The following is a 23,816-nucleotide window of genomic DNA, read 5'->3' as shown; positions in this document are numbered from 1 at the left end:
TCATACATTGTTTCCTATAGCTACGGCACTGCGCGGTCAGCTTTTCTCGACGCGCATGCACGAGTGGGAGCCAAATCTGGTAACACTGGTGCATGGACCTGTGTATGACAGCTCAACAAATGTCACTGACACTCGTGTCGCTGCGTGTCACTTTAAAGACTATGTCATACAATAGCTTGTAACATTTTCCACTGTACATAGGTTCATACAAATTCGGACAATTACAGAATTTTACGAAACGAGACAAATTCAGTAAAATGTCAGGCGAGACTAATATTTTCAACGACAATGTTGTACAATTGCCACAAGATCTCGGAGACGATGTTGTCCAGGAAGTTTTGAAGACTGGCACGGACTTGCGACAATATTCCAGGCAGATCGAGAAAGAATTAAAGGAAGTCGAGAATAAATCTATTCAGGATTATATAAAGGAAAGCGAAAATATAGCGAGCCTTCATAATCAAATCGCTGCGTGCGACAACATCTTAGAGGTTAGAGTGTGCACTGTGTAAAGTATAAACAAAAATTTTTATTTTATTAAAAGTGGAAGCTGTAGTAATGTTTCGCATTTGAAATTAGTACTGTCATATATAATAATAATAATAATGGTGTTTTAGAGTGAGTTGCTTTAATTTTTGGTGTATATCGCATTGAAACATTGAGTCTAGTACAATTTTGATCTTAGCATACATCTACCATTTCTGTTTTAATATTTGACATGATTACTTAAAGCAATACGTCAAATTTAAATTTCCTTGATATACAGTGTTATGCTGCAATGTAGTTTGTTAATATTAAAGTAAATTCTATTATACTCATATATCAAAGTAACATTTATTTAAATATATTCTCGATAATATGTATATACCATTGTATCTGTGACATTACTACTAAGAAATAGAAAATTCTTTTCACTACGTAATTTAAAAAACCCCATTATCCTTTCAAGACATCTCAGAAATTCTTTCGTAGAAAATGGAGTTGATGTTGATGAGTTTCCAGTTAGATCTAGGGAGCATAAGTTCAGAGATACTTTTTCTACAACGTAAATCAATAGCAATGAGCCAACAGCTATCCAATAGACAAATAATCAGAGGTCCCCTTAGCCAGTTCATTGAAGACATGACAGTCTCAGAAGCTCTCATTGCGTAAGAAATAAATTTGTTAAATAATGAAACGCTTTAATATTCTGCAATAAAACTTGTAATTTTGTAAAATTTGCATGAAAATGTAACATAACGTGATGTTTCCAGGGGGATTATGGATTATCCCGTAACAGAGAAGGAATTTTTAACCCAGCTGCAGACACTGAATCACAAAATCAATTTTGTGAAAGAACAAACTTTCAAAGAAGCAAAATCATGCTTAGATGTAAAAGATATACTAGAAAAATTGAAAGTGAAAGCAATGGCAAAAATCAGAACATATCTTTTAGAACAGATTTACAAATTCAGAAAGCCAATGACGAATTACCAAGTGCCCCAAAACAATATGTTGAAGTACAAATTTTTCTTCGAGTTCATTTTAGCAAATGAAAGAAATGTAGCTGAAGAGATTTGTGGGGAATATGTTAGCACGATGAGTAAAATATATTTTTCTTATTTCAAATCTTACTCTTCGAGGCTAATGAAATTGCAGGTAATATAGAAATAAAAAAAGCTAGAAATTCATGGTATAACTGTTTTTTAAGTTTATTCGAGACTCATTGTGTAGTTCGAGGAAGGTGCTACCAAAGACGATCTGATGGGAGTTGAAGACACTGTGGGAAGAGGTATTTTTCATAAAACTACATTGAAGAATAGGGGCACTGTGTTTTCTATTGGCAATAGAGGAGATGTTTTAACTTCGCAGCTGGAAGCACCTATTATCGTACCTCACACTGCATCTAAAACAAAAGTAAGTAGCAAAGTGATTATTATAAAGTTGATGAACACTGTGAAATTGATACGTATGATATAGATACTTTAATTACAATTTTTGTAATTGTATTATTCATTCGCAGTACATTACTTTCACAGTATTGGTATGAAAACTTAATTGTGCATCTTGTTTCTACAGTATCATTACGAAGCCTTGTTTCGCAGCGAACAGTATGCTCTTGTAGATAATGCTTGTCGAGAGTATTTGTTCTTGACTGAATTTTTTAAAGTACGTGGGACACAAGCTATGGATATTTTCAACCAGGTGAAGTTGAAAGATATTGGAGTTTTAACAAAGTAGTTTTACTGAAAATAATTAATGTATTCTGTGTAGGTAATGGCAAAGACGTTGAATCTGATGGTGAAAAACCTGCAATCTTTTGTGGACGACTGCTATGATACTATCGCTTTATTTCTTTGCTTACACTTGGTAATGCGTTACCAATTAACCTGCCACAAAAGAGCAGTGCCAGCATTGGATAAGTATTGGGATAATATGAACTCAGTCATTTGGCCTAGGTATCTATATAAACTAAATATCTACATTTAATAATTAATTTGCTAACTTAAAATTTCATTCGATGTGTATATTTCAGGTTTGAATATGTTTTTCAATTGAATATTCAAAGCATAAAGGACTGCGATCCACTGAAACTAAACAAGGAAACTGGACCACATTATGTAAGTCATAAAATGTTAGAAAGCGAAAGAAGAATGCTTGTAATGTTTATTTACAGATTACACGTAGGTATGCTGAGTTTAGTGCTGCGATGATCAGTGTAGTGGAAGGATTCCCCTGCGAAGGTGCAATACAGCTATTAGCTGAACTAAGAGAAGCCGTTCAATGCTTTTTATTAAGAATGGCAACCATATTTCCCAATAGAATCGAGCAGCTAGTTTTCCTCATCAATAACTATGATTTAGTTCTTGGTGTACTCATGGTGAGATATTGATATTCAAGTACATGGAGGAATAGTCAGTTTTATTTAAAATTTAAAACTTAATTTTGATTTGAAACTTGGAAAATTCAAATATATATATACTTAATTTTTAGGAAAGAACACGAGACAATTCAAAGGAAGCAGAAAGCTTCCGAGACCAATTAAACGCTCGTTCTGCAGAGTATGTCGAGGAAGTTTTGAATCCATACTTTGGTGGAATAATACAGTTAGTGAAAGAGTCTGAGGTGTTAATTGAGAAAGGCCAGACGGAGGATTTGAAGAAACAGGAGGGAAAAGCGTTGGGTCTTGTTCAATCGTTTACCAATAATTGGAAACGAGCATTGGAAGAAATTAATAGGGAAGTACTGAACTCGTTTCCCAGTTTGGTGCTTGGAACAGCACTGGTACAACGTGCAATGACACAATTGGTACAATACTATCACAGATTTCACAATACCTTGCCGCTGAACGCGCGAACGCAGCTAACAAACATTCATCACATAAAGGTAGAAATTAAGAAATACAATGCGAACAACATTTTAAACGTTGTTAGCCCAAAGTAGATTATAAATGGATGAAAATAAAGTTTTATTAAAAATTATATTGCAATAGAGAAAGAAATAATTGTATAATTTATACTCAGTAATTTATGTTTCTTGTCTGCATTGGTTTGTATCAAAACACTTTCCACACTGACCCTTAGTTTTCATCGTACACATTTTGAAGCTACGAATAAAGTTAAAAATTATATTTGAAAAGACGTCAACATTTTTAAGGATAACCTAGCTTTCATCGTACACATTTTTAACATGTGAACTAAAGAATCCAATTTATCATAAGGTTATGAGACTTATAATAAGTATGAATGAGGTAAAAATAGAGTACGCTGTGTGTTGTATGATTAAGATTTTCTCAAAGATGTATGGAAGTAGATGTGGACATGAATATACATAGAAAAATATATTGCGTATTTATTTAATGTGTACTGAACACCAGGGCTGTCGGAAAACTCGAATATTCGAGCTGCTCGCGAACCGAATGTTTTAACCTTTAGAGGAACGTTTAACGAATGAAGATAGAATCAAATTATAATACGTATTAGGTGCAATAATAAAAATCAATTTTAAAAACACAGCCTTGTCATTCTTTCTAATAAACCTGCCACACACTTTATTATGCTAATCAACCATTAAGTAATGAATGGGATGCATCATTGACCCAAAGGAATGAGTAGTTAGCATAATCTTCTGATACCGTCAAGTCAACAAAAAAAAATGCTTTCCGACAGCACTACTGAACACAATAAAAATTTAAATAAAACTAACAAACAGTAATCTTAACTGTTATATGATTTAATTTGATATATTTTCTAATTTAAAGAAGTTTATATTAAAACTACAGCTAATAACATTAATAAACAGTAATTTTTATTATATAATTTAATTTGATGTATTTTCTAATTTAAAGAAATTTATTTAAAAACTACTGCAATAATAATAACAAACTTTAGTTATACCCTTAAACTTTAATTTTCTTTTATCCAATCTAATTTTACTTGTCTAATTTTAAATAGCTTCGAAGATATTATCTTCACTGAAAAGTATATATTTGTTAGTTTGTTAGTTTCTCTGCTAGTGAAATAATGATAATAATTTATGAAAATCATACTGTACATTTATTTATAAAATAATACATACTCCGATAATACTAATCATGGTACTGCGTTATCATTCTATACAATGATGAACTTTTCATACTTGACCGGAAGCACATGAGCGAGTAACATACATCTATGCTATATAAATAATGGTTTGAAAAAAGAATCGACTATAATTAGAAGATAAAATTAATTATAATTATAGAAATACATTTGGTTGGACGTGGAAGTTTCTATAAAGAGATTCCTGAACTTTTGCCATGCTCTTAGTATTACAGACATTTAGAGCATAGCATATATCATGAATTCAAGATTAAACAAATAATTTTTCATCAGATTTTGATATTCCTCATAATATGTATCCTATTCTATTATCTACTCATCGTCCAATAGAGTTTGAAAAAAATCCTCTACGTTGGAATGAGTGGAGCAAGGCCTCTCAAGTCGATTCTTCCTTCGACCGGCTTGCAGTATTTCTACGTATGATTAACAAGGTCCCATTACTCTTTCTTTGTATAATTTCGCAACATCGATGGCAAATCTTACTTGTTCATTAATCGCAGAGACTTCTATAACCTTCTGTAATACATGAATTGTTCCCAAACTTGAGGAGCTCAGTGACGGAGAGGATTTTTGTTTGAATATAACTTTATTAAAAGTGTTTGTTTTGGAATACTTTGTACCAAACCTCTGTTTTCAATTAGTGGGGCTCTATAAATGATTTGAAAGATTATAAAATTTAGAAGAAGAAAGAACATTTCTTAAAAGAATTTACTTTCTGTGAAAGAAGAAAGAAATTCATGTTTATAAAATAAAATATAAAATACTTTGAGAAGCAATAACTTATAACATTTAGCAATTCACTGATTTAGTTTCTTAATTTATGTATATACAGATATATATATTTTCAAATTTTTGTTTACAAGTACATGCAAAGCTTTTCATTCTTTGCAATTGTAGTTTCAATTAAAATCAGTTCAACCATCATATATTAGTTATGAAAATAAATGTCTTACGTGAATAAATTGATTTTCCAGAAATTCTATATCAATCTTCTGTAACTGTATCATAATTCAATTTAAATAGTAGATGTATCTGATCGACAAATTTTTTAAACATGATCTAACAGTTGCGCGTTTATAGTACCCCATCGATTGCATGTAAAACTCCATTTGTCGCTGGAACGTTATGAGTTACAACATGCGCCTCGTTCACTTTTACTCGACCTGCAACAAAAAAGGAAGCATTTACTATTTCCACGTTGCAAAATCTATTCCTAGAAATGCTATTTCATAATGATTAGTATCGAGAGAAAAATAATAACTTTGTGTGGAACTATAAATATGCATAATTATTTACATTAAAGTGCAATTTTTAGTGTTATGCTATATGGTGCTGTGTTGTTATGTGCAGTATTATGTTAGAATATTCTGTATCATGTTGCATCATGCTGTAACATTATGTATTATGCTGTAATACATTGGAATATTCTGTATTATGCTGTATTGTGCTTTGTTGGTCTTTGCCTGCATAGATTTCAGCTTTTTCATGAATATTTGTTATGCAGGAAAGATATTTATAACTAGACTGCGGATATTTATGCAAATTCCTGTTTTTACAGATTTAGATAAAGAATTGAGATTTAAATGAAAGTATGTCTTTATATGTCTTTGTGTATTTTCCTATATCTTCATTTGTTATCAATGCATAAATACTTACAGTCTATTTATAATGAAGCGAATACAGGTATATTTTCTATACTGTAATTACTTAGATTCATGACTATTCAGAATATTAAAATATTCTACAACATGGAAGTCTCTAAAATTTGCAGACAGAAATGTATAATGCTCAATCTATGAATCTCTTAAAAGATCAAGAAGATGATCTTATTTGATTTGAATCTATGTTTCAGTCACCTCCATTTTTATGGATGTGGACTGGCGATTGAGAACGAAGCGTATCCTTCTGTAAATAATATCTCATCCCCGCTGTGTAGAGGGTCGATGGTATGATATGTCTTGAAACGATTGCTTTTGCAGCTTCTGGCCCATCTTCATCTGTCCAAACTGGTGTTCCATCTTTAGAAGTTGCGGCGTTGAAAGCTGCATCCGTTGGAGCAAAGATGGTGAAGGTCTTTGGTCCTGGAACATATCATTTCTCTATGTAGGCTTCTTTTAACTTAACTATCTTTGTTAGTTTAATCTAAAATACTCTATTCAATCGTGGTCTAACAATGTTACTTCCTAGCAAAAGACTTCATATATATTTACATATAATTTGCTTGCATATTTTGTTGCAACTTTTGATCTATGATTGCCTCAGGTAATCTAAAATTGATCAATTGTTAATTGTTAATTGGATTATATTTAGCCCAACACTTGTGCAATTGACAGTAGATGCCAATGTTTCAAGTAACTTTAGAATTTCCTATGGTTTTATGTTTTTCTATTAATTAATTATGTTTTTCTAATTACGTTTAAGAAATTCTGTTCCTTGATTACCTGCCAGGGTATCTTGTAGGCCAGATATGTAAAGCATTTTCAAGAAAGTTGTGAATCTCCTTTCTCGATCAGCTTGCAGAGTCTGCACCAAGTCACCAACCGGAAGAGGGAACATGACCTTGTCCACTGCGTGAGCAACACCTTGAGGGATTTCAATGTCGTGTTTATTCGGAGCCACTTTTGCTCCATTTATCGTTGTCACCTGCTTATAGAAATGAAGAGGAATGAAGAAATAGCATCCATTATCTTTCTCAATATTCAGGGTGTCTTATTAGAAAAGGAATATGTTCAGACACTAAAGAAAGAATATTAAAAAAGTATTTCTATGCAGAAAAATATGGTTGACCTTGAGAAATAAAACAAACCGATAGAAACTATTAAATCTATTTTGTGAAATACTGTAGCTTGAAATTTTGCATTGAATTATATATTTGTTTAATAACTGATGGAAATTATATTATATTATATTGAGTTTTTTAAAATCATTTTGAATCGAAATCTTTACCACAAATAAAGACATAATTTGTTGACATTCTGGTTTTGGTTGGAAACTCTGTACATAATGTTGTTTTATAAGCTTCTGCACTCTTCATTTAGGAAGAGTATTATAGTATATGTAATAATGCAATGACTATTAAAATGAGGGTATACCTTCACATCATTCCACTCATGATCGTGCATGGTGTATTCATTCACTCGTAGTTGAGTCCCAGCCAAGCTGACACCAGTCATCTCATCTTGCAAGGTGTCAATCCTGAAGGCTCCTGGTATGACATGGTGCAAGAGGAGCTGTTTTCATAAAATATTTATTGTATATAAAGGGACTCATATGGGTCTTCAATTGTAAAAGAGTTTTTAATTCTGAGTAATAGCAAAGTGTATGGCATTTGATGATGGAAGATGGAAGATGGAAGATGGAAGTGATCAATGAAAAGATCATTTAACATACCCCGCTGAGGAGTCTTGGATTTTCTTGGAATTTCTGTTCCGCTTTCTCTGGCCCTCCAAGTTGCACTAACAACGTCCTGAAAGCTTTGTCTGTCGGAACGAATAATGTATATGGACCTGCAACATCATAACAAAGTATAAATATCATATAAGTTTCATTGATTCTCAATTACTAATCATTGCACAATAAGAAGATTGAATAGTAATGCAATAAGAAGAGTAACTATACTTCCTGAAGTTTATGGTCATTCCGAAGTGTTCATTGCAACTCAAAATTATGTATCGGGTATTGTTTAGAAAAAATAAGTAAGGATAGTATGCATTTTTATACTAAAAGCTTTGTACTATTTAAAATGATCAGATGTGTAAACCTGGTTGCTCCTAAAAGTAATTTCGTACTGATGAATCGTATTAGTTAATAATAGACGTATACTTATGAAATAAATTAAATAATATTTATTAACTGCGATTAGAATTTCTTTCATATAGTAACAAAAACCGTTACTTATGGTAAAGAGTTGGAGAATTGTTCTTGGATGCCATTCAAAGTTAATGTTTTCAAAATTACTTAAAAAGGATAGATATTCATAATTGACAATTTTCACACAATTTTATAAAAAATGCTTTGATGGAAGAATGAATAATTGTACTAATTCTTTGTGTTGATTAATTTTGATCTCTGTAAATGTAAATCTGCAAAAACTAGAATTGTTTTCTCATTTGATAATAAATTTGATAATAAAGGACCATCTTAAATTAATTTCTTATTTCATTTTTAGTCATTTTTGCTATACGAGAATATTAAAAAGGAATTATTTTGCAAACATGATCCTCAGTTTAGGTAGAACCTAATTAATTAATAAATACATTAAAAACAACAATATTCGTCTCTGTGAAACTACTCTATGCTATTACTGTCGGTGGATGGTTGGTTCTTAATTACTATAATAATTATCATCCGGCCATTCATCGTTGGACATGAAATGACACCGTTACGCTTCTTCGACTTTTAATCGAAGGAAGTGCAACATCTCTACGTTTCTTCAACGTGCGAATAATTAACTGATAATTGAAGACCAATGATACAATAAGTTGTACCTAATCCTTTCGCTATTTTATGGGTTTTTAATTTTTATGTATTATTGCATGTAACAGAAAGTAAATTTGAATTTAAAATTACAGTAAATTCTAGTTTTGTGTAATTTCTAGTAATTCTAGTTTTTTTTCTAGTAATTTCTAGTTTATGAAATTCAAATTAGTAGTACTGTCCCATTAAGTAATTGGCAATACTGATATACGTTTCTGTTTCGTGTGCTGCGTGTACTTTGTGAATAAATACATTCAAAGCAGTTTGAAGGGTGACAAACGCAACACTGTTTGTTTAAGAATAACATAAAAAACAAAGGAGAAAAATTCTAGTTAATCAACCCTGTTAAATTATCCTCAAGCTATTTAAGGGTGCGCAGGACCCAGAGCCAAACTCCAAGTTGACTTCAGCGACAGTTGCGGAAAAAGTAGGAAACTCCGGGACAAGGACAGAGAGGGCGATACAACAATTGCAGGAGAGACGAGGACAGGGCGATTAGGCTAGCATGATTCTTGTCAAGGATATTGAAGCAAAGAAGCAATATTTTCTAATAATTCTGGTTTCAAAATATTCCTTATACCTTGGCGCATGCCACTGTAAGGCCCGATTTTGGAAAAAGTGTTTGTAAACAAATTTATTCTATAAGAAAAAAAAACCATACTTTTATTATTTATAAAGTTTCAAGACCAAAATTACAAAATCGGGCGTTAGAGTGGCATGCGGAGTGATGTAAAGAATATTTTAGAAAAAGAATCGTGAGAAAATTTTGCTTCTTTACTTCAATATCCTTGACAAGACTAGTCAGTTTGTCTCCAATTTTAAGTTGGCAACATGTCAAATACAGCATACCAAGGCTGTCTCCGAATCGCGCATGGGCGTTGGTTACAACTGCCGAGCGCGCAGTGCTGTAGCTACAGAAAACGACGCCTGATCCCAATTCTGTTATACTTTTATCATACTTTGGGGCGAAGAAACTAATTGTCCGTATAAAGTAAATATAAAGAAGACTGTTTGTTTGACTATTGGCATTTATCGTGATAGTGTATCTAGACCTATACATAATAAAATTAATTTTATACTCTTCAAGTACTTCTGCATTTTCAAAAATAAAAACACAAATGTGATTGTAGACATTTGAGGATGTATATAAAGGCTAGGAAAAACCCAATAACGGTTTGTGGCAATAACTCTCACCGATTTTTCTTGTCCATTGCCTTATTTTTCAAACGTGAGAAAAATAAGACAATCACGAGACTACCAACGAATCACCCTATATATGACGCATTTATAGCAATGGCTGTTGTGATGGGATATTATCCCTCACACGACTGCTCGTTAATTCCCGCCAGTCACTTTTAGTCAAGCAACATTCATTGGAAAAATGTTCTCACGGATAACCAAAGATTTCCACATAGACGCCTCATCGCTGAAACAATAATGTCTGTTTCTCGCTGGACGAATCTTTAAATTACAAAAGACTTAATTGTTCGTTGTAATCATCGACAGGCGATGGCTTCGCGTACTGTTTCTTTAACTGTCCTATATACATAATTCCTTGTCTTGATTCAATGTTACATTCTATATAATTTAGAAGTCAATCATTGGTTTTGTAATTAGGTATCGTTAGTGGTTGTACTAACGATTAATTGGTGGCTATTGAACAGTCAGTTACAAAGGGAACAATGCAACGACACTAAGCGCGATTGATCATTTTATATAGGACGTACTTTTTTATCACGAGTGGAGGAAACTTTTCCCTAATTTATATAAGAATATAAGTACGTTTATAAAAGTATTTTCGGTTACAATACGTACTTCAAGTACGTTTATAAAAGTATTTTCGGTTACAATAAGATAAACTGAGAAGGAATTGGACAGTGTAAAGCAAATTCAAATTGAATAAAACTGATTACTTTGATATAAATGGATATTTGATTTCAATAAAAGGAAACGGTATCTTAATACACAGTGTTGCCAACTAAAATTGTTAAGAATATTTTCTCACTGTTGGTAACGCTTTTCTCTACTTTATACTTTATACTATAAGTTTTTATACTATAAGTAAGATGTACAATAAATAAAGTATATATAGAATTTAATACCTAAATACGTAAAAAATAAACTAGAATTATGAATGTGTCAAGTATGAATTGAATATTTTCATATTTTAACACAAAAAATTACAAGACTATTTTAGGGGTATTATTTGTTATATAACAGAGTTATGTTTGTGCACGATTTCTTCTACATTTCTCTCGGACAGCGAGAGGCATATTTTACAGAATTTTTTAAAGTTAAAAAAAGATGTAAAAATGAGTGTCGATGAAAACAGTTGTTGGTGAACACTGGGAAAAACCTGTTCGACCGAAACAAAAGTTACAGACGAAGAAGAGGATTCAACTCGAAAGAAAAGTTTGGAACAAAGGAAAATCGCTATCCATAGGAGACACTTCGACAGAAGAAGTGAAGTCGAAGAAATTCCTAAGAATTGTCTGGTTTGGACTGGTTTGGACACGGTGCCCGATGCTTTCTTATACAGGTAAATGCGACATTCGCGGCATAGCGCATTGCCAACAGTTACCATTCTCTTCAGAATTTTAGAAATCTTCACCATTATAACGATAGATATCTGTACTATGCCTAAATCGCTAATGCCTGTTGTTTTGATACACAAAAACTGGCACAGAACAGCATGTACAATCTGTGATGCCAGATTTGGCTCTCAGTCGCGCATGCGCACTGGTTTTAGCAGTAAAGTATCTAATACGACCACAAAACTGGCGCTTTTAGTCGTCCCAAAGAAAAATAGAATTATGAATGAAAATTGGAAATACTTTCTAGCATGCAATAATATTAATTGTGTGGATAAATTATGACATAGGGATAGGGGTTGAAATAATTTTACAGAAAAAATTCATTTTTTATAACTAGAAAAAACGGTTTTCCTGATTTTGGCGCCAATCGTTGCTGTGGAATCATAGTATCAATAATTGATATTATTTCTTTCTCTGGAAAATGTTCAAAAGAGGAAACGAGACAAACATATTGGCAAACCAGATTTATTCGACGTCTAGGATTTTGCCCATCTGTGCTGACACGTTACGGATATGTGTAAATAGACCTTAAGGCAGTGAATTTTCTTGCGCATGCGTCACATACAGGGTGTTCCAAAAATGTTGGAGGTCCTTGAAAAGGGTGGTTGGGGGGGTGATTTGAAATAACTTTTTCCTTAGCGAAAATGTTGTCCGAGGCTTCGTTAAGGAGATATTAACAAAAAACCTCGACCAATCAGAGCGCGAGTATGCCGGTGGAGCGTACGGGGTAGCGTATGAGCGCGGACGTCTAGCGCGTAGCCACGCCTACTACTGGCGCTCCATCGGCATACTCGCGGTCTGATTGGTCGGGGGTTTCCGTTAATATCTCGTCAACGAAGCCTCAGACAACAATTTCGCTAAAGAAAAAGTTGTTTCAAATCACTTCCCGAATCACCCCTTTCAAGGTGTTACAACCCTTTTGGGACACCCTGTAGATTCTCTTCGCTTACGTGAAAAGGACCTTAACCTTCCATAACTTCGTTTGCGTTTGATTTTCAATTCTTTTTCAGATTCATTAGAAGCTATTTTCTCGAAAACTATTAGCGATATCGACAAGTTTTTTGTTTAGTATTATAGGGGTACCATCGCCCCTTTCATGTTATGTATGGGCTATTGCTGGTTGGCCCCCAAGGGGCAGAGGGGCACAAGGATTCATATTTTTAAATGGAATGCCATATAAATTTTTGTTGTTTCGGATTGTCCTTTTAAAAACGAACAATGTTTACTTGAACAATTTTTTCATATCTAGTTATTTTCATTAAATTGAACAAATTGACGGTGAAAATCTGTAATGTCCATATTTATAAAATTTGAATGGTCAATTTAAATCGAAATAGGCTTATATGATTCATATCTAATCGAAAAATAATCAAGTGAAGCTTTATTAAAATCCTTCATTAAATAAATCCACGGAAGGACCACCTTAAAATAGATATAAGAAGACGTACTTATCCAAATATCTCAACCCTACAAACTATTCCTCTCTTTTAAATTGACCCTTTTTAACCAATGTAATCACCATTCCACACTCAATTACTCACCAGTCTCGTTCAACACGCTATCGAGTCCCGACTGCTTCAAGTATTTAGTCATGGCGAACAGTCCTTCCCTCTTCAACAACGTCGTCAGGCTCTCCTGATCCCTATTTCCCTTCCCCGAAGGTAATTCCGTTGGCGAGGAGAAGGTGGACCTCTCGAAGCCCTCCTGATAAATGGTGTTCTCATTGTGTAAGGCTGGTCTCGAGGTGGTAGAAATTGGCCTGAACGTCGAGGTAGTTTCACTGGTTGGTCTCCCGGTGAAGTGAACGTAAGAATTGGTCGAGTGGTGCGGAAAAGTTGTCTGTACCAACGACGGTGTCGTCGTGATGATTTCATTGACCGGTGCCATGGTTGGAATGAAGTGGCTCTTGGTCGATGTCGAGTATTTCACAATCACTTGACCGTCTTGGTTCACTGGGCTCAACTTTGGGGTGGTGTTCGATGGACTCAGAGAATTGAACACGTGGGTGGCAACGCTCGACGCCGATGACATGTACTTGTCGGTCGAGGAGACCGAATTTGGAGAGATAGTCACGTGGGGGAAGTATTCCGTGGGTTTACTGCGAAAGTAGAACGGGCAGGAAATATTATTTCTATTTTTATCGTTTTTATTACGGCGCAAAGTTGTTTTATTGACTGTAACACTAAAACAGGCAATATTAGAGACAATTGGGTTTTTTGTTTCAGTCTTTCCAAGTTTATGGCTTTTAATGGAATGTTCTGGTGCGAGACAAGAAAGTCTTATGTAATCAGGGTGTTTTTATTTAATATAATTTATCAGGAAAGAAATGTTGCAAACTACAATTCTCTATCATGTTTAGTTCAGAAGGAATATTTATTTAAAGTTTAACAATATCACATTTATTTGCCTATAACGAGTAAACTAACGTTATGGTTAACTAAACCGTGATCTAAACTGTTTTCAACTTTTTACAGAGAAGATTTTATATGTAACGTTTTTATAACTTTGAGAATATTTTAATTATGATTTGAAGTACAGTAAAATCTCTATAAATGCACAAACTCGGGACTGAACTAGTGCATTTATGGTAGACTTCGTATATTCTTTGATGCTTGCCGACGAACTTCGAACGTAGATAAGGACAGCGAGTAAACGAAGAGGAAAACACCAGAGTATGTTGGTGAGACAATGTAATGCAACGGTGAAACTTTTTTATTATTAACTTTTTTGTTGTAAAACTTTTACCATCATATTCCTGACATTTTTCTAATTAAAATGAGACCAAACACGACATAATTTGGACGATATTTACCATGCATTTTGTTTTTAGTTAGTGTTCTACAATATATGATACATAATATATCATGTAACTTATATAAGTTGTTACAAGTACATATGTTGCGAATTACGTCGTGTTTGGTTTCATTTTAATCAGAAAAATTCCAGGAACAGCTCCTAAACCCCCCAAGGGGTATACCCCCCAGTGGTGGGGATGGTTTTAGTGCATTTATTATGGTAGAGATATTTGTGCATTTATGGAGACTGTACTGTACATTTGGTAATTTTTTCAATTCATTTCACAGAGACGTCTTTGAGATATGACGTCTTTTCTTTTTTAAACAATATTTTTTCAATCCGCGGGAAGGATAACTCAAAAACTAATTGATCAATCACTTTCAAACTTTATATTCGCTTACTTTATATAAATTCCTTGAATATGAACTAAAAATTGGAATAAAGTGAAGTTTTGTTAAAATCCTCCATTAAATAAATCCACAGGACAACTACCTTAAGTCATTCTTATATTCCTTTACAAAGTATTTCCATGAGATTAAAGTGGACCTAGTTCAATCCCAGTTAAACTAGATTACAATTGATTTAATTCTATACTACACCTACTAGGTTGTCCCATAAGTTCCCGGACACTTGATGCTTGAATGTTTGACATTAAAATTCTTTACAACACTTGATCCAAATCGGAATTGAACAATTGGCAGAAATATGGATGAAAACTATCAGAAGCGATGGGATTTATTTTGAAGAATAATTATTGTTTTGTGGTGGCACCTCCTATCCTCACCACTAGAGGGACGAACGCAAGCGCTTCTTCTCACAAGCGCTCTAAACATCCAAACACACAAACACATTTAACAAATATAACAGATTTCTTCACAGCATGGAAATTAGATATCAATAATACCAAAACAGAAACAATATTCTTCACAAGAAAAAGAACAAAAAATCCCCAAAAAATTAAAATAGGAAATCACCAAATAGAATGGACTAACAAAGTCAAATACCTGGGACTATGGATAGACAACAAACTTACATGGAAGCATACAATACAGGATAGAGCAAGAAAAACAATAGGCGTATTCAAACATCTTTTCCTACTAATAGGGAAAAACAGCACACTTCCACTAAAACAAAAAATATTATTCTACAAAATGTGCACAAGACCCATATTAACATATGGTGCACATATGGATAGACAACAAATTTACGTGGAAGCATACAATACAGGATAGAGCAAGAAAAACAATAGGCGTATTCAAACATCTTTTCCCACTAATAGGGAAAAACAGCACACTTCCACTAAAACAAAAAATATTATTCTACAAAATGTGCGCAAGGCCCATATTAACATATGGTGCACAAATCTGGATCACTGCAACCAAAACTTATATCAAAATAGGACAAAGAACCCAAAACAAATTCCTAAAAATTATATTAAACAAGGACAGAGACTATTCGGTTCAACTATTACACAGAGATACCAGCATCGAATACCTGGAAACCTACATACAATCAAGACTTCACAACCTATATGACTACGAACATGCAAATCCTTTAACAAACACGTTAGGACATTACAAAACAGAGAAAATACCACTCAAAATTAGATTAAGGACTCCCAAAATGGTAAGTGACTCCTTATAGGAACAAAACTAATTCATCTTTTCGTATTTTTTACTGTTATCAGGTTTTTTGAAACTGTTTACCCTGCAACACACAAGAAAATCATCTCCACACTACACGTCAAGAACCAAGAAAGACATCCAAACTCACCAAGGAGAAAAGCGGGTTATAAGGGTATCTCCCTAGGCACCGCAGCATCACACAAGAGAAACCAACGAAAAAAAAAACCCTAAACATCTGGCGTCTAAGGCACAAACCTGCTAGATAGCCTTATTGATGAGTTCACTAGCGGGTCCAGGACGAAAAACCACCACAGTCCGATTATAATGTTATTATAAAATGATTTATTGGTAAGCAGCAAGTGTTCGGGAACTTATGGGGCAATCTAGTACATTAAACAATCCTCATCGTACAATTACCTTTCAGTATACCTCGCAGAAGCTAAAGTAGACCTGACACTAGTCGGACGGAAAGTCGTAGACCCAGTGCTCTGTCCCAACGTCGTCGAGCTATGCCTCGTTGAGACTAAATCAGTGTCGAGACTAGTCCTAACATTCTCCAGTGAAGATGTAGTGACAGGATTCGAAGAACTCGGTGGCAATTTCAACTCTCCCTTCTTGATCTTCTCCACAATCGACTCTACGTCGCTTCCCTCCTTATCAGCGTTCCCTTTAACTCCTTGAACTTTGTAACTACCATCCGGCTGTTCCTCCAAGACAACAAAGGTGACCTTCTTCGCTGGGAGACTTTGTATGGGTGCTTTTCCAATTTCCTCTAGCTTTCCATCGCTCTTCTGCCTAATAACTTCAAAATCTGCTCCAGGAGGGAGCACACCCTTGGTCAACTCCTCTAGAATAGCTTTTGGAGGCTTGATAGTCGTTGTAGTAGCCAACGTTACTGTAGATGACAAACTAGAGCTATCCGAAGGTACAGCAGTGGATGAACCACTTGGTGCGTCTATAAATTGAATCTTTTTTCCATTGGGAAGGACAATGTCCCTAGTACTGACGTTCCTAACATCGTCATCGACAGACTGAGCCAAAGCTAGCTTCAGCTGCTTCAATAGTATATCCCTCTCCGAATTCAACGCAGATCTGCCCCTGGTAGTAGGTGCTCTTTCAGTCGTAGGCTTCTCAGTTTGGTACACGATCTTAATCTGAGGCTTCTCTTTACCCTGCTGAACGTATCGACTCTCCTGGTCCTGGATAAGGCTCAGAAGATTCTCTGGGATGTTTTGGGTAGCAGTTACCTTTGTTTGATAGCTTTTCTGCGTAACAGTAGTAGGCTTACTCGTGGTTGTTGGGATTGGTGTCGTGGAATACTTCTTTTGATGCGTGGCAATTGCTTTCAGGAAGAGCTGAGTCTCCGAAGGAGTGATCTTCCTGGCTGTTGGCAGCGACACTAGGACAGGAGAGGAGGTGGTGCTCGGAGAAGCTTCAGTTACAGCTACGGGAGTCGTCGAGGTGAGTTTTCTGAGTTGCTGAAGCCTCAGCAGTTCCTGCTGCCTCCTTAACTCCTGTTGCTCCAGCAACAACTGTTGTCTCTGTTTTTGAAGTAATTCTAACTCCTGTTGCTTTGCTAGGTATTCCTGCAGCTGGACTGTCTGCTGATCGCTGAACAGAGGCTGCGAGAGGTCGTGCTGGAGGTTTTGGAACTGGCCGGAGTACTGACTGCTGAACTGCTGCTGCTTGGGGGAAGCCTGAACCTGAGACGGAGCGTTCCCTAGGTAATTGGTGTTGCTTAGTTGCTGAGCTATCTTCTGTTGCTGTTGTTGGATCAGCTGCTGCACCTGCTGCTGCTGTTGCAATAATTGCTGAATTTGTTGCTGCTTTGAACGATCTACTTTGTACTTTGCCAAGGTCCCTGGTTGTTGCTTGGAGTGGTCCACGTTTGGGAAGCTGTTGGAGACTTCTTGGGGACGTCTGTAGCGTTGCTGGTGTTGCTGCACGTCGCTAAGGATCTGGGCTTGCTGGGAGGCTGAGAGACGAGGTCGTGGGTCGTGGGATGGTGGACCCTGAAGAAATGTATACAACGATTTAGTTGCGCCATTCAATTATGGATATAATTATTATAATTAGACTGAAGATCTTGATGCAAAATAAAACGTTTGCAAACGTACTTTCAAAAATTTAATCTAAATAGAAATTTATTTTAGTTTGCAAGTATTATAATATGAATTTCATACTTTTAATATATGTATACATGTATATATGTATGATCTTTGTTTATTTCTCGGCCCTTTGAATATCGTAGTATAATTGGGTTTTATGAAACACTATTTTAAGAGCCTGAAACCTTCGAAATCCAAGTGTTTGTTTAATTTTGATACGCAGTGTATAATATCATAGCTACTTGCAACCTGTTAATTTGGAATTCGAAACTTGAAGTCTAGAAACAGTGTTGCAACAGAGTAACTTTGCGTTCCTCCTTTTTTAATAGATTACATAAATCGTACACGTTATGTTATGCTCCTCCGAATCAGTCCACTGGTTCCTTGTTACGATTCCGCTACAACTTTCCCATCTCCGATTACATTACGCACGCTGTAACTTCATCGAGTATATCGAAGCGATCTATCAATCCAAATCTCCAGAGTCGAGACATGACCGACGTGACTGCTTATGGCATTCCACGATCACTTATTCATGGAATTCCTGAGCACGCGAGATACATAGCTCTTATGTGTATCGCGAATCAGTAAAAGGAGAACAGATAGGAAGCCGCGCCTGGAGTAAGCGGTGAGCTTTTCGTACTAACTGTGGGAAAACTGTGGCCACTGACGCGCTGACCTTACGTACACTGGACTATGTGAACTGCAATTATTATACTTGGTTTAATTACGTCACGGTATTCTATATAAAAATGTAATATAATTGTAATGTTTTATTACTCAAGGGTTTGGGGACCATAATATTTATTATTTCAAATTCTGCAATGAATTTTCTTCAAGGCAAAGTATTATATAATATTTTCAATGCCTCAGTTATTTGATTTCTTGTTGAATGTTTAAGTTTGATTTTTGTGAGTACAAAGTAATTCAATTTTGTTCAAAGTTTCAACATTTTGTTTCAATAACTACTAATAGCTACTAGTGGTGCCCTCCCTTAAAACTAAAATAAGTCTTCCAAAAATATAAAAGTGTAATACAATTATAATGTTTCATTACTCAAGTTGGAGGACTACAATATTTACTATTTCAAATTCTGCAATGCTTTTTCTTTAAGGCAAAATATGACTTTTTCAATGCCTCAGTTATTTCATTTCTTGCTCAATGTTTAAGTTTGATTTTTGTGTGTACAAAGTAATTCAATTTTGTTCAAAGTTTCAGCATTTTGTTTCAATAACTACTAATAGCTACTAGTGGTGCTCTCCCTTAATTAATTCAAAATTAAATTGTTTCCATTTAATGAGTTTACAAATTTCTGGAATATTTCTATATTTTTCAATCTCAAAAATTCATATTTATTACAGATAAACCAACGAAAAGAGGATGATATATTAAAGCACTTTGGAGTCTATACTTCAGAAGAAAAAAAGATGGTAAATATTGACCCAACAAGACAGAAACCTTCTCTGCTTAAATAAGAATTAAGTTGTTTTCATTAATGAAATTCATTTAAATGAATTTAAAAATATCCTATTAGGAAGCCTCGGGTAGAATTAAACGCTTGGACAATTTTTACACCAGGATACGCCGTTTGCACCTCTGGCAGTTTAACCAGCAATGTGGAAGAAAGCGAAAGGCGGGAAAAATCTGCTCTGATAGGCTGGGTGCTACGAAGTCCCCCGAGTCCAGTGAACGTAAAAGCAAAGGAGGACCCGTTATAACCATGCTCAGCATGAATGCAGACATTCGATCGTCCATGCCGTTGGACGGTTATATAAGCATTCGATGGCTCAGGATTTCCAATAAAAAAAAGAGATGCAACGCGGAAGAAGTTTCATGAAAATAAAACACAAAAGTGAAAGGATCTTTAATTTGGCTAGAAATATTCGTTGTAAAACTGCGAAAAATTGTTGGGTGCCACTTAGGGTGGAATAACATTGTACAATCTTTTTAGATATTGTGCTCTTTTGCATTTTTTTAAAGATACATATTTTGAACTGTTCGGTATTAAAAAACTTTGTATGTATGTAATAATGTATGTCTAATAATTCTAATAATTTAATATAAGCTGTATAAGTAAGAATTGGAATCTACAAAGTATAATTTGAAGATAAAATAGTGTGTATAATTTGTATTTTATTATATATATCCAAGATAATACAATAACGATTATATCCATTGTTAAACAATTATACACACGATTTTATCTTCAAATTATACTTGGATGACTGCAATTCTTATTTATACAGCTGATATTAAATTATTCAAATTATTAGAATTATTAGACACATATATGTATATATATATACGATAATAATAACATATAATATTATTTCAATAAATTTTTGATCAATTAATGTAAGCCTAATAATTCTAATAATATAATATGAGTTTCATAAATACAAATTATAATTATTAAAGCATAATTTGAAGATGAAATCGTTCTGTATAATTCTCAATTTAATTATGTATTTAATAGTTATTTTATTATCTTGGGTATGCAAGTAATATTTACAGAATTATTCCTACAGTAATAATTACATAATATTACAATAATCGTGGCATAGAATGATCTGTGATTTGAAATAAATCTCATTATTTATTCCGATTCTCAACGTAAGAAGTAGTTCTGAATTAACGAGGAAGCGATGCTAGTTTCGAAAGTCGTGGGAAGAGAAACAGATGGTTCGGTTTTAAAATATTACCAACTTTCTCTGCGCTTTAATGGAACCTCGTTACTCCTGGTGTCTTTGAAAGCACTTCGAACGAATATAATTTACGGATTATAAATTTCGTGAAAGGTACATCGCGTATCGCCCTGAATTCTCAGATCTCGGAAGGTTTGGAATTCAAACTACCAGGCATCGAAAACAAATAAACCTGAAATACCAATAAATTGTAATCGAAAGATTTTTCTGAAGTTACCTCTGGAACATTGATTTTTAATCAAATACAATATTCAAATAAAAAAGACAATTCTAAAGCTCCTTTTTTAATTTCTCTGATTTTCAAAAAAACGCATAACTAAGCTGCTAAATTTTAAAATATTTGGGGAATTTCAAAATTTTGATAGAAAACTTTCCATCGAAAACAAATAAACTTGAAATACCAATAAATTGTAATCGAAAGATTTTTCTGAAGTTACCTCTGGAATATTGATTTTTAATCAAATACAAATTTGAAATAAAAGAGACAATTCTGAAGCTCCTTTTGGAGAATCATTTACAAAGACAAATACCTAGAGCTGCGTTTTTAATTTCTCTGATTTTCAAAAACGCATCACTAAGCTACTAAATTTTAAAAGATTTGGGGAATTACAAAATTTTAGTAGAAGAGTTTCCATCGAAAACAAAGAACTCTAAATATTTATTTATATACGACTAATGAAAATCAAAGAAGGATGATTTTTTTATTTAAATTGTAAGCTTATTGGGCTTATAGTAAACTGTTGTTTAAACAAATAGCATTATATCGTTTCTTTTAATACTTATTAAAAGAGTAACACTGTACCAGCTTTAAAACGAAAAATATTTTACAAAATTCTTCATAAAGAAACGATATGATGTATTATTTTCAAACATTCATCATGTTTCATGGAACGTTTAAACAAACAAAAACTGGTCTCACAATGTCATTAACATGACGTTATTCGGTTCCACAGCGTGCGCAATCGAGTACCGAATAAAAATCGTTAGTGTTCGTTTAACAGCGTTGTCACCACAGAATATATTCAAGATCAAAAAGTTGTAATTTTATAATTCAACTGTATCAACAATTGCTTGTAAAATTTAAACTACTGAGGTACAAACGAAACGAAAGGTGGTACAAACGGGTAAAAACGATTCTAAAGAACAGGGAAGAAACAGATTTTAAAAATCTTAAAAATTGACGATTTCCACTCTTACGCGTATAAACAATTGCTTGTAAAATGTAAACTATTGAGGTACAAACGAAACGAAAAGCGGTAGAAACGGTTACAAACGATTCTAAAGAATAGAGAAAAAACAGATTTCAAAAATCTCAATGTCGGGTGCTGACTATTTTTTTAATTTTTTGTAATTATTAATTAATGAAGATACAAACGAAACTATTGGTTGTACAATCAAGTGCAAACGAAATACTATCATTTTCTATAACAAAAAGTTAATTTTTGAAAAGTCGTGCGCCAGGTTCACGTAGCTATAAATAATACGTTACATATATTGTACACTTCAATATCATCATCGAAAGTGTCTTCGCATTTTTATTCTTTATTTTCTGTAGAAAGTAAACCGCCGGTTGATCACTCTTACTTTCCATTATACGCAGGATCTTTTGGTTTCAGTGAAAGGATGACCTGTAACGGAAGCTTTTAACTAGATTCCTCTCTGTACCACCGGTCTCTGCGCTATGTATGTCAAATTCACTTCAATCCAAGCCAAGGGCTAATTTACACATTGTGCTACCTGTTCTTGCAGGCCACAAATATACTTACTAGATGTAAAAATTTTAAAAAACTTTGAAACTTGTCAAAGTATATATGGAAATAAAATTAACAAAATCCCATGAGGAATAGAATTAATAAGATTGTAAATAAAGAATGGTAGATAGCACTTTAAAAAATGTATTGCAACAATGTATACAACAACGTATTAGATAATAAGATTTGCCAATTTAAATGAGATTGTAGTATAATTTCTTTTTCTAATTACAGAGTGTGGATTGTATTATTTTCTGATTGTCCTTATTTTTAAATATAAACTCGTAAATAAAGAATGGTAGATAGCACTTTAAAAGATGTATTGCAACAATGTATACAACAATGTATTAGACAATAAGATTTGCCAATTTAGATGAGATTGTAGTATCATTTCTTTTTCTAATTACAGAGTGTAGATTATATTATTTTTTGATTGTCCTTATTTTTCTATATAAACTTCTAGCGTGTAATTCTGTATCTTTAAATTCAATTGTTTATAACTATAATTGAGTATAAATATTTTATCGTTATTTTGCTACGTTAAATTGCCAATATTCTAAAAGTTCTCAACCAGACTTCCACTACGATGAATCTATTTGCATACGTGTCTCAACCTGATGGACAGTACCTGCTTGAGTAATTTTTTCATTACGGATAATTGTTTACAATATCTCGTAAACTAATCATTGCTTTACTACTTCTTCCTAATACTAAATATTTTACGTACAACGCCAAAAGGAATCAACCTGTGTAAAGAAAAACGTGCATTTCCATTTAAAAAAATAATGCAACTATCGATTCCACGTGCAGCATTGGACTTATAAAAAAAACATGGTCCTGCAAGTATAGTGCACTTCGAACCATTCGTCTTTTTCCTTTGTCACTTTTCTTTAAGTATACCGATAACAAAGTTATAGCTTGTTATATTTATCTGGCCCACCCTGTACATACAAAGTGTTTCGTCTAAAGCGGAGTGGTTAAATATTTCGCGAGAGGATGATAAGCTATCATAAAAATGTTTTTACAAAAGTTATTTGGTTTACAGGGATAAATTGTACGGTGTAAGTGATTTTGTGTTAAGTAAAGTAATGCAGGTGATTTGAAAAACAAATTAATTTCTTTAAACGGAAGTTTATTCTGAACAAGAATTTCCTTTGCAAAAATGTCGGTGGAGGCTTCGT

The 23,816-nt window shown here is 33.8% G+C and overlaps 2 protein-coding genes across 2 annotated transcripts; one reads left to right on the top strand and one right to left on the bottom strand.

Annotated features, from left to right (window-relative positions):
* The first annotated feature begins 102 nt into the window (after positions 1-102).
* LOC128894417 (vacuolar protein sorting-associated protein 52 homolog) lies at positions 103-3,972 on the top strand. The gene is made up of 9 exons (XM_054156135.1): positions 103-491; positions 973-1,148; positions 1,254-1,638; positions 1,714-1,896; positions 2,059-2,184; positions 2,254-2,438; positions 2,516-2,600; positions 2,657-2,860; positions 2,974-3,972. Exons 1-9 carry the CDS (start codon positions 258-260, stop codon positions 3,421-3,423), a joined length of 2,028 nt encoding a protein of 675 aa, XP_054012110.1. The 5' UTR covers positions 103-257; the 3' UTR covers positions 3,424-3,972.
* Positions 3,973-4,194: 222 nt separating this feature from the next.
* On the bottom strand, positions 4,195-18,673 carry LOC128893725 (mucin-12-like). The gene is made up of 9 exons (XM_054154915.1): positions 18,608-18,673; positions 16,489-18,083; positions 13,192-13,748; positions 7,971-8,086; positions 7,673-7,810; positions 7,022-7,223; positions 6,437-6,661; positions 5,534-5,743; positions 4,195-5,228 (listed from the first exon to the last, which is right to left on the bottom strand). The coding sequence occupies exons 1-8, from the start codon at positions 18,671-18,673 to the stop codon at positions 5,655-5,657; spliced, it is 2,988 nt and encodes a 995-aa protein (XP_054010890.1). The 3' UTR covers positions 4,195-5,228; positions 5,534-5,654.
* Between the last annotated feature and the right edge of the window lie 5,143 nt (positions 18,674-23,816).

This window comes from Hylaeus anthracinus, unplaced genomic scaffold (assembly GCF_026225885.1).
Source record: "Hylaeus anthracinus isolate JK02 unplaced genomic scaffold, UHH_iyHylAnth1.0_haploid 3, whole genome shotgun sequence".
Classification (NCBI taxonomy): domain Eukaryota; kingdom Metazoa; phylum Arthropoda; class Insecta; order Hymenoptera; family Colletidae; genus Hylaeus; species Hylaeus anthracinus.
This window is presented reverse-complemented; position numbering and strand designations above follow the sequence as displayed.

What these genes read in the sequence shown, in the direction of transcription:
- LOC128894417 (XM_054156135.1), top strand. Translation starts at nt 258, where the DNA reads ATGTCAGGCGAGACTAATATTTTCAACGACAATGTTGTACAATTGCCA. An exon ending in GTCTCAGAAGCTCTCATTGC is followed by an intron (nt 1,149 to 1,253) that starts GTAAGAAATAAA and finishes TGATGTTTCCAG; the next exon opens with GGGGATTATGGATTATCCCG. An exon ending in CGAGGCTAATGAAATTGCAG is followed by an intron (nt 1,639 to 1,713) that starts GTAATATAGAAA and finishes CTCATTGTGTAG; the next exon opens with TTCGAGGAAGGTGCTACCAA.
- LOC128893725 (XM_054154915.1), bottom strand. Translation starts at nt 18,673, where the DNA reads ATGTCTCGACTCTGGAGATTTGGATTGATAGATCGCTTCGATATACTC. An exon ending in TCTGCGAGGTATACTGAAAG is followed by an intron (nt 13,749 to 16,488) that starts GTAATTGTACGA and finishes CTACTTTCGCAG; the next exon opens with TAAACCCACGGAATACTTCC. An exon ending in TAGCGTGTTGAACGAGACTG is followed by an intron (nt 8,087 to 13,191) that starts GTGAGTAATTGA and finishes ATGATGTTGCAG; the next exon opens with GTCCATATACATTATTCGTT.